The following is a 15,000-nucleotide window of genomic DNA, read 5'->3' on the forward strand; positions in this document are numbered from 1 at the left end:
TGGTAGTGATTTGTGGTGATCGAGAACGGGATATTTGATGAATGATTGGAATATTGAATGATGGAATGAGATGGGTTTGTGGCGGGGAGACACTCACACGAGGTGGCTTTGTGGGTCTATGCGGGTCATTTTTGACCCATGTTGTGCCTTAGAAGGGTAGTGATGCATAAATAATTATTTACGATTGATTTGTGATGATAACCCTAACCCTAACCCTCCTCACCCTGGCTCTCTGCTCCTCAGCTCTGTGGAGGGCTCTTCTCAGTCTTAAAACTGAAGTGAGGAAGGTCATATGATGAGGAGCTGGACTCTCCTCCTTCTCTTCCTTATTCTCCTCTTCCTTCTCCTCCTCCTTCTTCTCCTCCTTCAGCTCCTCCAGTCTGGGGTGGAAGAAGGTCTCTGTAGGCAGAGCCAGACTCCTACTCTGAAAACACACATTTAAAAATATTTATGCAACAACATGAACAAGAGTTAAACTGTTTCAGATGTTTCTACCTCCTGCAGCGGTCTCATTGTTCGTCGTCTCAGCAATCGAGTCTGACTTTCAGCTCGCAGCACGGTGTGTTTCAGACGCTCCACCTGCGGACACACAAACACACACAGGTCAGAGGTAAGACCTGCAGCTCTCTGTAGAGGGTCAGTGGGGGGGTCAGCTGACCTCTATCTGCAGGTCTCTGTTGGCCAGCAGGGCATGGCTCTTCTCCTGGCCCAGAGTGTTGATGTCGGCCATCAGACTGTAGTTGTGATCACGCAGCTGTTTCACCTCCTCGCTCAGCCGCTCACGCTCCTCACGAATCTTGTGCACGCGCTCAGTCAGCTTCCTCAGCTCGCGGTCCCTCAGTTGCTGCTGCTGAGACCACACCTCCTGAGACCGAAACACAAAGATTTACCCTGCGGAGCCTCACTACAAACTTTAAGTTTATGCCTGACTTAATGTTTTACTGCGGTATCAAAATAAACACACATATCTACTCACTGATATCTACACACTGATATCTACACACACATATCTACTCACTGATATCTACACACTGATATCTACACACACATATCTACTCACTGATATCTACACACACTGATATCTACACACTGATATCTACTCACTGACATCTACACACTGACATCTACACACTGACATCTACTCACTGATATCTACACACTGATATCTACACACTGATATCTACTCACTGATATCTACACACTGATATCTACACACACATATCTACTCACTGATATCTACACACTGATATCTACACACACATATCTACTCACTGATATCTACTCACTGATATCTACTCACTGATATCTACTCACTGATATCTACACACTGATATCTACTCACTGATATCTACACACTGATATCTACACACACATATCTACACACTGATATCTACTCACTGATATCTACACACACATATCTACTCACTGATATCTACACACACATATCTACACACTGATATCTACTCACTGATATCTACACACACATATCTACTCACTGATATCTACACACACATATCTACACACTGATATCTACTCACTGATATCTACACACACATATCTACTCACTGATATCTACACACACATATCTACTCACTGATATCTACTCACTGATATCTACACACTGATATCTACACACACATATCTACTCACTGATATCTACACACTGATATCTACACACACATCTCTACACACTGATATCTACTCACTGATATCTACACACTGATATCTACTCACTGATATCTACTCACTGATATCTACACACTGATATCTACTCACTGATATCTACTCACTGATATCTACTCACTGATATCTACACACATATCTACACACACACACACACACACACACACACACACACACACACACACACACACACACACACACACACATCTACACACTGATATAACGTTAAAATGAATCCAGATGTTTGTTATTGATGACCCACCTGTTCCTTGGCGACGGAGCATGCCTGCTGCCGGCGCCTCTTCTCGTCCTGCAGCGCCCTCTGCAGACGGCTGAGCTCCGACATCAAGAACTGAGTCAGACCTGATTCACCTGCTGTGTCTGAGAGACAGACAGATTATACAAGTCAAACAGACAGAGAGGCAGACAGGCAGGCAGACAGAGAGGCAGACGTGCAGGCAGACAGACCGATGAGGATGCTGAAGGTCCTGTTGGGCTCCTTCCCGGTGATGCGGCTGTACAGTTGAGGATAATCCAGCTCCAGACTTTCAAGGAAGGCCGTGTAACCTTTGACCCCAGTCCTCTGCAGAATGTCCAGCAGGGCTCCTGGAAGGTTCAGAGGTCAGAGGTCAGCTATGTCATTCAGTTCAGATGCCTGTCAAACACATAATCCCAGTGATGGACCTGACCTGAGGGACAAGTTTCCATGTGTCCCATTGTGTCTCAGACTAAGTATAAAGTATAATGTCCATCCATTCATCGTCTACCACTTATCCGGGATTGGGTCGCGGGGGCAGCAGCTCCAGTAAGGAACCCCAAACTTCCCTTCTCCGGGCCACATCCGCCAGCTCTGACTGGTGGATCCCGAGGCGTTCCCAGTGAGGAGATATAATCTCTCCACCGAGTCCTGGGTCTTCCACGGGGTCTCCTCCCAGCTGGACGTGCCTGGAACACCTCCCTAGGGAGGCGCCCAGGTGGCATCCTCACTAGATGCCCGAACCACCTCAACTGGCTCCTTTCAACGTAAAGGAGCAGCGGCTCTACTCCGAGTCTCTCGCGGATGGCTGAGCTTCTCACCCTATCTCTATGGGAGACGCCACTCGTCTGAGAAAACACATTTCAGCCGCTTGTACCCGTGATCTCGTTCTTTCGGTCATGACCCAGCCTTCATGACCACAGGTGAGGGTAGAAACGAAGATCGACCGGTAGATCGAGAGCTTTGCCTTCTGGCTCAGCTCTCTTTTCGTTACAATGGTGCGGTAAAGCGAATGCAGTACCGCCCCCGCTGCTCCGATTCTCCAGCTAATCTCTGGCTCCATCGTCCCCTCACTCGCGAACAAGACCCCGAGGTACTTGAACTCCTTCACTTGGGGTAAGGGCTCATTCCCTACCCGGAGTAGGCAATCCACCGGTTTCCTGCTGAGAGCCATGGCCTCAGATTTTGAGGTGCTGATCCTCGTCCCAACCGCTTCACACTCGGCTGCAAACCGATCCAGTGACTGTTGAAGGTCACAGACCGATGATACCATAAGGACCACATCATCTGCAAAGAGCAGCGGTGAGATCCTCAGGTCACCGAACTGCAACCCCTCTCCTCCACGACTACGCCTCGATATCCTGTCCATGAAAATCACAAACAGGATTGGTGATGAAGCGCAGCCCTGGCAGAGGCCAACATTCACTGCGGCTTTGCCCCTGCGGAGTTGTTTGACCGATAACCTTCTCAGTCGAAGTCAGCAGGGTCCCACACACTGTACACAGCTTGGATGGTTCTCCGCTTCCCCCTCCAGAAGCACCTTGGTGCCGACCGAAAGTCCTTCTCCATAGCTTCTCCGAACTTCTCCCACACCCGCTGCTTTGCAGCCCCTTGAGACACTTAAGACCTTGAGACCACAGCTCATCACCACAGCTTCAGCAATAGACGATTTGAACATCGCCCACTCAGGTTCAATGCCCCCAAACCTCCACATGGATGTCTGAAAAGATCCGCCGGAGGTGTGAGTTGAAGATCCCCAGGACAGGGGCTTCCTCCAGACGTTCCCAGTTCACCCGCACTACCCGTTTGGGTTTACCAGGTCTGTCCAGAGTCTTCCCCCACCCCTTGATCCAACTCACCACCAGATGGTGATCAGTCGACAGCTCCGCCCCTCTCTTCACCCGAGTGTCCAAAACATGCGGCCTCAGATCAGATGATACAATTACAAAATCGATCATTGACCTTTGGCCTAGGGTGCTCTGGTACCACGTACACTTATGAGCATCCTTATGTTCGAACATGGTGTTTGTTATGGCCATTCCATGACTAGCACAGAAGTCCAACAACAAACGACCGTTCGGGTTTAGATCAGGGAGGCCCTTCCTCCCAATCACGCCTCTCCAGGTGTCTCCTTCGTATATATAGTGTAAAAGTATAAAAAAATAAAGTAAAAGGTATAAAGAGTTAAAGTATAAAAGAGTTAAAGTATAAGTTATACAGAGTTAAAGTATAAAGTATAAAGAGTTAAAGTATTATAAGAGTTAAAGTAAAGTATAAAGTGTTAAAGTATAAAGAGTTTAAAGTTAAAAGTTAATATAAAAGTGTTAAAGTATAAAGTGTTAAAGTCTAGACTTAAAGTATAAAGAGGTTAAAGTATAAAGGTTTTTAAAGTATAAAGTGTAAGTAATAAAGACTTAAAGTATAAAGAGTTAAAGTATAAAGAGTAAAGTATAAATTGTTTAAAAGTTATAAAGAGTTAAAAAGTACAAAGAAGTTTAAAGTATAAAGAGTTAAAGTATAAAGAGTTAAAGTATAAAGTATAAAGAGTTAAAGTATAAAGAGTTAAAGTATAAAGTATAAAGTGTTAAAGTATAAAGAGTTAAAGTATAAAGTGTTAAAGTATAAAGTGTTAAAGTATAAAGTATAAAGAGTTAAAGTATAAAGAGTTAAAGTATAAAGTATAAAGTATAAAGTATAAAGAGTTAAAGTATAAAGAGTTAAAGTATAAAGAGTTAAAGTATAAAGAATTAAAGTATAAAGAGTTAAAGTATAAAGTATAAAGTATAAAGTATAAAGAGTTAAAGTATAAAGAGTTAAAGTATAAAGTGTTAAAGTATAAAGAGTTAAAGTATAAAGAGTTAAAGTATAAAGTATAAAGTATAAAGTATAAAGTATAAAGAGTTAAAGTATAAAGTGTTAAAGTATAAAGAGTTAAAGTATAAAGTATTAAAGTATAAAGAGTTAAAGTATAAAGAGTTAAAGTATAAAGTATTAAAGTATAAAGAGTTAAAGTATAAAGTATAAAGTGTTAAAGTATAAAGTGTTAAAGTATAAAGAGTTAAAGTATAAAGTATAAAGTGTTAAAGTATAAAGTGTTAAAGTATAAAGAGTTAAAGTATAAAGTGTTAAAGTATAAAGTGTTAAAGTATAAAGAGTTAAAGTATAAAGAGTTAAAGTATAAAGTGTTAAAGTATAAAGAGTTAAAGTATAAAGAGTTAAAGTATAAAGAGTTAAAGTATAAAGAGTTAAAGTATAAAGTATAAAGAGTTAAAGTATAAAGTATAAAGAGTTAAAGTATAAAGAGTTAAAGTATAAAGAGTTAAAGTATAAAGAGTTAAAGTATAAAGAGTTAAAGTATAAAGTATAAAGTGTTAAAGTATAAAGTTAAAGAGTTAAAGTATAAAGTGTTAAAGTATAAAGAGTTAAAGTATAAAGTATAAAGTGTTAAAGTATAAAGAGTTAAAGTATAAAGAGTTAAAGTATAAAGTATAAAGAGTTAAAGTATAAAATGTTAAAGTTATAAGAGGTTGTTAAGTATAACAGTATCAAGAGTATAAAGTATAAAATGTTAAAGTTATAAAGAGTTAAAGTATATAAACAGTTAAATATAAAGCTATAAAGAGTTAAAGTATAAGAGTTTAAGTATAACAGGTTACAAGTTATAAGAGTTAACAATAGGTAAAGTCTAAAGAGTTAAAGTATAAAGAGTTAAAGTATAAACAGTTATTAGTAAGAGTCTAAGTATAAGAGTGTTAAAGTATAAAGAGTTAAGTATCACAGTAAATAAGTATAAAGAGTTAAAGTATAAAGTAGTTAAAGATAAGCAGTTAAGTATAAAGTATAAAGAGTATAAAGTATAAAGAGTTAACGTAATAAAGTGTATAAGTTAAAGTATAAAGAGTTAAGTTATAAAGTATAAAGTATAAAGTAGTTAAAGTATAAGTATAAAGAGTTAAAGTATAAAGATGTTTAAGTATAAAGAGTTAAAGTATAAAGATGTTTAAAGTCTAACGTAGTTTAAAGTATTAAGAGGTTAAGTATAAAGGTATAAGTATAAAGAGTTAAAGTATAAAGAGTTAAAGTATAAAGAGTTAAGTATAAGAGTAAGTATAAGTATAAGTAAGAGTTAAAGTATAAAGAGTTAAAGTATAAAGAGTTAAAGTATAAAGTATAAAGAGTTAAAGTATAAGAGTTAAAGTATAAAGAGTTAAAGTATAAAGTGTTAAAGTATAAAGAGTTAAAGTATAAAATGTTAAAGTATAAAGAGTTAAAGTATAAAGAGTTAAGTATAAAGTATAAGAGTTAAAGTATAAAGAGTTAAAGTATAAAGTATAAAGTATAAAGAGTTAAAGTATAAAGAGTTAAAGTATAAAGTATAAAGAGTTAAAGTATAAAGAGTTAAAGTATAAAGTATAAAGAGTTAAAGTATGAAGAATTAAAGTATAAAGAGTTAAAGTATAAAGAGTTAAAGTATAAAGAGTTAAAGTATAAAGAGTTAAAGTATAAAGAGTTCAAGTATAAAGTATAAAGAGTTAAGTATAAAGAGTTAAAGTATAAAGTATAAAGAGTTAAAGTATAAAGAATTAAAGTATAAAGAGTTAAAGTATAAAGAGTTCAAGTATAAAGAGTTAAAGTATAAAGTATAAAGAGTTAAAGTATAAAGAGTTAAAGTATAAAGAATTAAAGTATAAAGAGTTAAAGTATAAAGAGTTAAAGTATAAAGAGTTAAAGTATAAAGAGTTAAAGTATAAAGTATAAAGAGTTAAAGTATAAAGAGTTAAAGTATAAAGTATAAAGAGTTAAAGTATAAAGAATTAAAGTATAAAGAGTTAAAGTATAAAGGATAAAGAGTTAAAGTATAAAGAATTAAAGTATAAAGAGTTAAAGTATAAAGAGTTAAAGTATAAAGTATAAAGAGTTAAAGTATAAAATGTTTAAAGTATAAAGAGTTAAAGTATAAAGTATAAAGAGTTAAAGTATAAAATGTTAAAGTATAAAGAGTTAAAGTATAAAGAGTTAAAGTATAAAGAGTTAAAGTATAAAGAGTTAAAGTATAAGAGTTAAATAAAAAGTATAAAGAGTTAAGTATAAAGAGTTAAAGTATAAAGTATAAAGAGTTAAAGTATAAAGAGTTAAAGTATAAAGAGTTAAAGTATAAAGAGTTAAAGTATAAAGTGTTAAAGTATAAAGAGTTAAAGTATAAAATGTTAAAGTATAAAGAGTTAAAGTATAAAGAGTTAAAGTATAAAGTATAAAGAGTTAAAGTATAAAGAGTTAAAGTATAAAGAGTTAAAGTATAAGTATAAAGTATAAAGAGTTAAAGTATAAAGAGTTAAAGTATAAAGAGTTAAAGTATAAAGTATAAAGAGTTAAAGTATAAAATGTTAAAGTATAAAGAGTTAAAGTATAAAGTATAAAGAGTTTAAAGTATAAAGAGTTAAAGTATAAAGAGTTAAATATAAAGTATAAAGAGTTAAGTATAAAGAGTTAAAGTATAAAGTATAAAGAGTTAAAGTATAAAGAATTAAAGTATAAGAGTTAAAGTATAAAGGATAAAGAGTTAAAGTATAAAGAATTAAAGTATAAAGAGTTAAAGTATAAAGAGTTAAAGTATAAAGTATAAAGAGTTAAAGTATAAAATGTTAAAGTATAAAGAGTTAAAGTATAAAGTATAAAGAGTTAAAGTATAAAATGTTAAGTATAAAGAGTTAAAGTATAAAGAGTTAAAGTATAAAGAGTTAAAGTATAAAGAGTTAAAGTATAAAGAGTTTAAAATAAAAAGTATAAAGAGTTAAAGTATAAAGAGTTAAAGTATAAAGTATAAAGAGTTAAAGTATAAAGAGTTAAAGTATAAAGAGTTAAAGTATAAAGAGTTAAAGTATAAAGTGTTAAAGTATAAAGAGTTAAAGTATAAAATGTTAAAGTATAAAGAGTTTAAAGTATAAAGAGTTAAAGTATAAAGTATAAAGAGTTAAAGTATAAAGAGTTAAAGTATAAAGAGTTAAAGTATAAAGTATAAAGTATAAAGAGTTAAAGTATAAAGAGTTAAGTATAAAGAGTTAAAGTATAAAGTATAAAGAGTTAAAGTATAAAATGTTAAAGTATAAAGAGTTAAAGTATAAAGTATAAAGAGTTTTTAAAGTATAAAATGTTAAAGTATAAAGAGTTAAAGTATAAAGAGTTAAAGTATAAAGAGTTAAAGATAAAGAGTTAAAATAAAAAGTATAAAGAGTTTAAAGTATAAAGAGTTAAAGTATAAAGAATTAAAGTATAAAGAGTTAAAGTATAAAGAGTTAAAGTATAAAGTATAAAGTATAAAGTATAAAGTATAAAGTGTTAAAGTATAAAGTGTTAAAGTATAAAGTGTTAAAGTATAAAGAATTAAAGTATAAAGAATAAAGTATAAAGAGTTAAAGTATAAAGAGTTAAAGTATAAAGAGTTAAAGTATAAAGTATAAAGAATTAAAGTATAAAGAGTTAAAGTATAAAGAGTTAAAGTATAAAGTATAAAGTGTTAAAGTATAAAGTGTTAAAGTATAAAGAATTAAAGTATAAAGAGTTAAGTATAAAGTGTTAAAGTATATAAGAATTTAAAGTCTAAAGAGTTAAAGTATTAAAGTGTTTAAGTATAAAGAATTAAAGTATAAGAGTTTAAAGTATTAAAGAGTTAAAGTATAAAGAGGGGGGGTTAAAGTATAAAGTATAAAGAGTTAAAGTATAAGTATAAAGTGTTAAAGTATAAAGAGTTAAAGTATAAAGTTATAAAGAGTTATAAGTCCTAAGTATAAAGAGTTAAAGTATAAAATGTTTAAAGTCTAAAGAGTTTTAAAGTATAAAGTATAAAGGAGTGAAGGTATAAAATGTTAAAGTATAAAGAGTTAAAGTATAACCAGTTTAAAATATAAAGGTATAACGAGTTTAAGTATAAAGAGTTAAAGTATAAGAGTTTAAGTATAAAGAGTAATTATAAATATTAACGTATAAAGAGTTAAAGTATAAAGAGTTAAAGTATAAAGTATAAAGAGTTAAAGTATAAGAGGTTAAAGTATTAAAGAGTTAAGTAATAAACAGTTAATAAAATTAAAGTATAAAGAGTTAAAGTATAAAGAGTTATAAAGTATAAACAGTAAGTATAAAGAGTTAAAATATAAAGTATAAAGAGTTAAGTATTAAAGTATAAAGAGTTAAAGTATAAGAGTAAAGTAAAGTGTTAAAGTATAAAGAGTTAAAGTATAAAGTATAAAGAGTTAAAGTATAAAGAGTTAAAGTATAAAGAGTTAAAGTATAAAGTGTTAAAGTATAAAGAGTTAAAGTATAAAGAGTTTAAAGTATAAAGTATAAAGTATAAAGAGTTAAAGTATAAGAGGTAAAGTATAAAGAGTAAAGTATAAAGAGTTAAAGTATAAAGTATAAAGTATAAAGAGTTAAAGTATAAGAGTTAAAGTATAAAGATGTTAAAGTATAAAGTATAAAGAGTTAAGTATAAAGAGTTAAAGTATAAAGAGTTAAAGTATAAAGTGTTTAAAGTATAAAGAGTTAAAGTATAAAATGTTAAAGTATAAAGAGTTAAAGTATAAAGTATAAAGAGGTTAAAGTATAAAGAGTTAAAGTATAAAGTATAAAGTATAAGAGTTAAAGTATAAAGAGTTTAAAGTATAAAGTATCAAAGAGTTAAAGTATAAAGAGTTAAAGTATAAAGTATAAAGAGTTAAAGTATGAAGAATTAAAGTATAAAGAGTTAAAGTATAAAGAGTTAAAGTATAAAGAGTTAAGTATAAAGAGTTAAAGTATAAAGAGTTCAAGTATAAAGTATAAGAGTTAAAGTATAAAGAGTTAAAGTATAAAGTATAAAGAGTTAAAGTATAAAGAATAAAGTATAAAGAGTTAAAGTATAAAGAGTTCAAGTATAAAGAGTTAAAGTATAAAGTATAAAGAGTTAAAGTATAAAGAGTTAAAGTATAAAGAATTAAAGTATAAAGAGTTAAAGTATAAGAGTTTAAAGTATAAAGAGTTAAAGTATAAAGAGTTAAGTATAAAGTATAAAGAGTTAAAGTATAAAGAGTAAGTATAAAGTGTAAAGTATAAAGAGTTAAAGTATAAGTATAAAGAGTTAAGTATAAAGAGTTAAAGTATAAAGAGTTAAAGTATAAAGTGTTAAAGTATAAAGAGTTAAAGTATAAAGAGTTAAAGTATAAAGTATAAAGTATAAAGAGTTAAAGTATAAAGAGTTAAAGTATAAAGAGTTAAAGTATAAAGAGTTAAAGTATAAAGTATAAAGTATAAAGAGTTAAAGTATAAAGAGTTAAAGTATAAAGAGTTAAAGTATAAAGTATAAAGAGTTAAAGTATAAAGAGTTAAAGTATAAAGAGTTAAAGTATAAAGTGTTAAAGTATAAAGAGTTAAAGTATTAAAATGTATTAAAGTATAAGAGTTAAAGTATAAAGAGTTAAAGTATAAAGTATAAAGAGTTAAAGTATAAAGAGTTAAAGTATAAAGTATAAAGTATAAGAGTTAAGTATAAAGAGTTAAAGTATAAGTATAAGAGTTAAAGTATAAAGAGTTAAAGTATAAGTTAAGTATAAAGAGTTTAAAGTATAAGAAGAATTAAAGTATAAAGAGTTAAAGTATAAAGAGTTAAAGTATAAAGAGTTAAAGTATAAAGAGTTAAAGTATAAAGAGTTCAAGTATAAAGTATAAAGAGTTAAAGTATAAAGAGTTAAAGTATAAAGTATAAAGAGTTAAAGTATAAAGAATTAAAGTATAAAGAGTTAAAGTATAAAGAGTTAAAGTATAAAGAGTTAAAGTATAAAGTATAAAGAGTTAAAGTATAAAGAGTTAAAGTATAAAGAGTTAAAGTATAAAGAGTTAAAGTATAAAGAGTTAAAGTATAAAGAGTTAAAGTATAAAGAGTTAAAGTATAAAGTATAAAGAGTTAAAGTATAAAGAGTTAAAGTATAAAGTATAAAGAGTTAAAGTATAAAGAGTTAAAGTATAAAGAGTTAAAGTATAAAGGATAAAGAGTTAAAGTATAAAGAATTAAAGTATAAGAGTTAAGTATAATATTAAAGTATAAAGTATAAAGAGTTAAAGTATAAAATGTTAAATTATAAAGAGTTAAAGTATAAAGAGTTAAATTATAAAGAGTTAAAGTATAAAGTGTTAAAGTATAAAGAGTTAAAGTATAAAGTGTTAAAGTATAAAGAGTTAAAGTATAAAGAGTTAAAGTATAAAGTATAAAGAGTTAAAGTATAAAGAGTTAAAGTATAAAGAGTTAAAGTATAAAGTATAAAGTATAAAGAGTTAAAGTATAAAGAGTTAAAGTATAAAGAGTTAAAGTATAAAGTATAAAGAATTAAAGTATAAAGAGTTAAAGTATAAAGTGTAAAGTATAAAAATTAAAGTATAAAGAGTTAACTTATAAAGAGTTAAAGTATAAAGTATAAGAGATTAAAGTATAAAAGTTAAATTATAAAGAATTAAAGTATAAAGAGTTAAAATATAAAGTATAAGAGTTAAGTATAAAGTATAAAGTATAAAGAGTTAAGTATTAAAGAGTTAAAGTATAAAGAGTTAAAAGATAAAGAGTTAAAGTATAAAGTGTTAAAGTATAAAGAGTTAAAGTATAAAGTGTTAAAGTATAAAGAGTTAAAGTATAAAGAGTTAAAGTATAAAGTATAAAGAGTTAAAGTATAAAGAGTTAAAGTATAAAGAGTTAAAGTATAAAGTATAAAGTATAAAGAGTTAAAGTATAAAGTATAAAGTATAAAGAGTTAAAGTATAAAGTATAAAGAGTTAAAGTATAAAGTATAAAGTATAAAGAGTTAAAGTATAAAGTATAAAGAGTTAAAGTATAAAGAGTTAAAGTATAAAGAGTTAAAGTATAAAGAGTTAAAGTATAAAGAGTTAAAATAAAAAGTATAAAGAGTTAAAGTATAAAGAGTTAAAGTATAAAGTATAAAGAGTTAAAGTATAAAGAGTTAAAGTATAAAGAGTTAAAGTATAAAGAGTTAAAGTATAAAGTGTTTTAAAGTATAAAGTATAAAGAGTTAAAGTATAAAGAGTTAAAGTATAAAGAGTTAAAGTATAAAGAGTTAAAGTATAAAGAGTTAAAGTATAAAGTATAAAGTGTTAAAGTATAAAGTGTTAAAGTATAAAGTATAAAGAGTTAAAATAAAAAGTATAAAGAGTTAAAGTATAAAGAGTTAAAGTATAAAGTATAAAGAGTTAAAGTATAAAGAGTTAAAGTATAAAGAGTTAAAGTATAAAGAGTTAAAGTATAAAGTGTTAAAGTATAAAGAGTTAAAGTATAAAGAGTTAAAGTATAAAGTATAAAGAGTTAAAGTATAAAGAGTTAAAGTATAAAGAGTATAAAGTATAAAGTATAAAGTATAAAGAGTTAAAGTATAAAGTATAAAGTATAAAGAGTTAAAGTATAAAGTATAAAGAGTTAAAGTATAAAGAGTTAAAGTATAAAGTATAAAGAGTTAAAGTATAAAGAATTAAAGTATAAAGAGTTAAAGTATAAAGAGTTAAAGTATAAAGAGTTAAAGTATAAAGAGTTAAGTATAAGTATAAAGAGTTCAAGTATAAAGTATAAAGAGTTAAAGTATAAAGAGTTAAAGTATAAAGTATAAAGAGTTAAAGTATAAAGAATTAAAGTATAAAGAGTTAAAGTATAAAGAGTTAAAGTATAAAGAGTTAAAGTATAAAGTATAAAGAGTTAAAGTATAAAGAGTTAAAGTATAAAGAGTTAAAGTATAAAGAGTTAAAGTATAAAGTATAAAGAGTTAAAGTATAAAGAGTTAAAGTATAAAGAGTTAAAGTATAAAGAGTTAAAGTATAAAGAGTTAAAGTATAAAGTATAAAGAGTTAAAGTATAAAGAGTTAAAGTATAAAGTATAAAGAGTTAAAGTATAAAGAGTTAAAGTATAAAGAGTTAAAGTATAAAGAGTTAAAGTATAAAGAGTTAAAGTATAAAGTATAAAGAGTTAAAGTATAAAGAGTTAAAGTATAAAGAGTTAAAGTATAAAGAGTTAAAGTATAAAGAGTTAAAGTATAAAGTGTTAAAGTATAAAGAGTTAAAGTATAAAGAGTTAAAGTATAAAGAGTTAAAGTATAAGAGTTAAAGTATAAAGTATAAAGAGTTAAAGTATAAAGAGTTAAAGTATAAGTATAAAGAGTTAAAGTAAAAGAAGTTAAATTATAAAGATTAAAGTATAAAGAGTTAAAGTATAAGATAAAGTATAAAGTATAAAGAGTAAAGTATAAAGAGTTAAGTATAAAGAGTTAAAGTATAAAGAGTAAAGAGTTAAAGTATAAGAGTTAAAGTATAAAGAGTTAAAGTATAAAGTAGTTAAAGTATAAAGTCGTTAAAGTATAAAAGTTAAAGTATAAAGAGTAAGTATAAAGTATAAAGAGTTAAAGTATAAAAGTAAAGTATAAAGAGTTAAAGTATAAAGATATTAAAGTATAAAGAGTTAAAGTATTAAAGAGTTTAAAGTATAAAGTGTAAAGTATAAAGAGTTAAAGTATAAAGATGTTAAAGTATAAAGAGTAAAGTATAAAAGTAAAGTTAAAGTTAAAGAGTTAAAGTATAAGAGTTAAAGTAGTAAAGAGTTAAATTATAAAGAGTTAAAGTATAAAGAGTTAAATTATAAAGAGTTAAATTATAAAGTGTTAAAGTATAAAGAGTTAAATTATAAAGAGTTAAAGTATAAAGTGTTAAAGTATAAAGAGTTAAATTATAAAGTGTTAAATTATAAAGAGTTAAAGTATAAAGTGTTAAAGTATAAAATGTTTAAAGAGTTAAAGTACAAAGTGTTAAAGTATAAAGTGTTAAATTATAAAGAGTTAAAGTATAAAGAGTTAAATTATAAAGAGTTAAAGTATAAAGTGTATAAAGAGTTAAAGTATAAAGTGTTAAAGTATAAAGTGTTAAAGTATAAAGAGTTAAAGTATAAAGAGTTAAAGTATAAAGAGTTAAAGTATAAAGAGTTAAAGTATAAAGAGTTAAAGTATAAAGTATAAAGAGTTAAAGTATAAAGAGTTAAAGTATAAAGAGTTAAAGTATAAAGTATAAAGAGTTAAAGTATAAAGAGTTAAAGTATAAAGAGTTAAAGTATAAAGTATAAAGTGTTAAAGTATAAAGTGTTAAAGTATAAAGAGTTAAAGTATAAAGTATAAAGAGTTAAAGTATAAAGAGTTAAAGTATAAAGAGTTAAAGTATAAAGAGTTAAAGTATAAAGTATAAAGAGTTAAAGTATAAAGAGTTAAGTATAAAGTATAAAGTATAAGTGTTAAAGTATAAAGTGTTAAAGTATAAAGAATTAAAGTATAAAGAGTTAAAGTATAAAGAGTTAAAGTATAAAGTATAAAGAGTTAAAGTATAAAATGTTAAAGTATAAAGAGTTAAAGTATAAAGAGTTAAAGTATAAAGTATAAAGAGTTAAAGTATAAAGAGTTAAAGTATAAAGTATAAAGAGTTAAAGTATAAAGAGTTAAAGTATAAAGTGTTAAAGTATAAAGTGTTAAAGTGTTAAAGTATAAGAGATAAAGAGTTAAAGTATAAAGAGTTAAAGTATAAAGAGTTAAAGTATAAAGAGTTAAAGTATCATGAGGTGACCTGTGTGACATCACTGTGTTACGAGCCGTGTGATTGGCTCTCACATTCATTCAACCGTCTGTTTATCGCAGAAAGTACTTACCGACTTTTCTCCTCCTGATGACGAGGGCTGGGTCGTTAAAGAGCTGCTCCTCATCCTCAGCACTGACCACCTGACAGACACAAAAACAACAGCTGAGGGGGAGGAGGGGGGGGAGAGGAGGAGGGGGGCATAAGGAGGTGCAGGAGGAGTTACCTGGCACTGTCGCAGGTACGGAGTGATTCTTGAAGGTTCGATGGTTTTGATGAGCAGCATCCTGAAATCCTCGAGCTGCAGCCAGCAGAGGTCGTCCTCACACACGGCCTCCATCACTCTGAGTACAAATACACACTGTGAGTACTAATACACACTGCGAGTACAAATCCACGCTGTGAGTACTAATACACACTGTGAGTACTA

General features: G+C 28.2%; 1 protein-coding gene across 1 annotated transcript in view; it reads right to left on the bottom strand.

Annotated features, from left to right (window-relative positions):
- Nucleotides 1–67: 67 nt before the first annotated feature.
- The window catches only part of card9 (caspase recruitment domain family, member 9), a 15,106-nt gene continuing 173 nt past the window's right edge, over nt 68–15,000 (bottom strand). The window contains exons 2-8 of the mRNA XM_029428086.1: nt 14,797–14,914; nt 14,644–14,713; nt 2,152–2,289; nt 1,946–2,064; nt 659–865; nt 496–579; nt 68–424 (exon numbers count right to left, since the gene is read on the bottom strand). Of these exons, the coding sequence (XP_029283946.1) occupies nt 179–424; nt 496–579; nt 659–865; nt 1,946–2,064; nt 2,152–2,289; nt 14,644–14,713; nt 14,797–14,910 (978 nt within the window). The 5' untranslated portion in view covers nt 14,911–14,914 and the 3' untranslated portion in view covers nt 68–178. The remainder of the gene's footprint in view (nt 425–495; nt 580–658; nt 866–1,945; nt 2,065–2,151; nt 2,290–14,643; nt 14,714–14,796; nt 14,915–15,000) is intronic.

The sequence above is a fragment of the Cottoperca gobio genome, unplaced genomic scaffold (genome assembly GCF_900634415.1).
Source record: "Cottoperca gobio unplaced genomic scaffold, fCotGob3.1 fCotGob3_453arrow_ctg1, whole genome shotgun sequence".
NCBI lineage: Eukaryota > Metazoa > Chordata > Actinopteri > Perciformes > Bovichtidae > Cottoperca > Cottoperca gobio.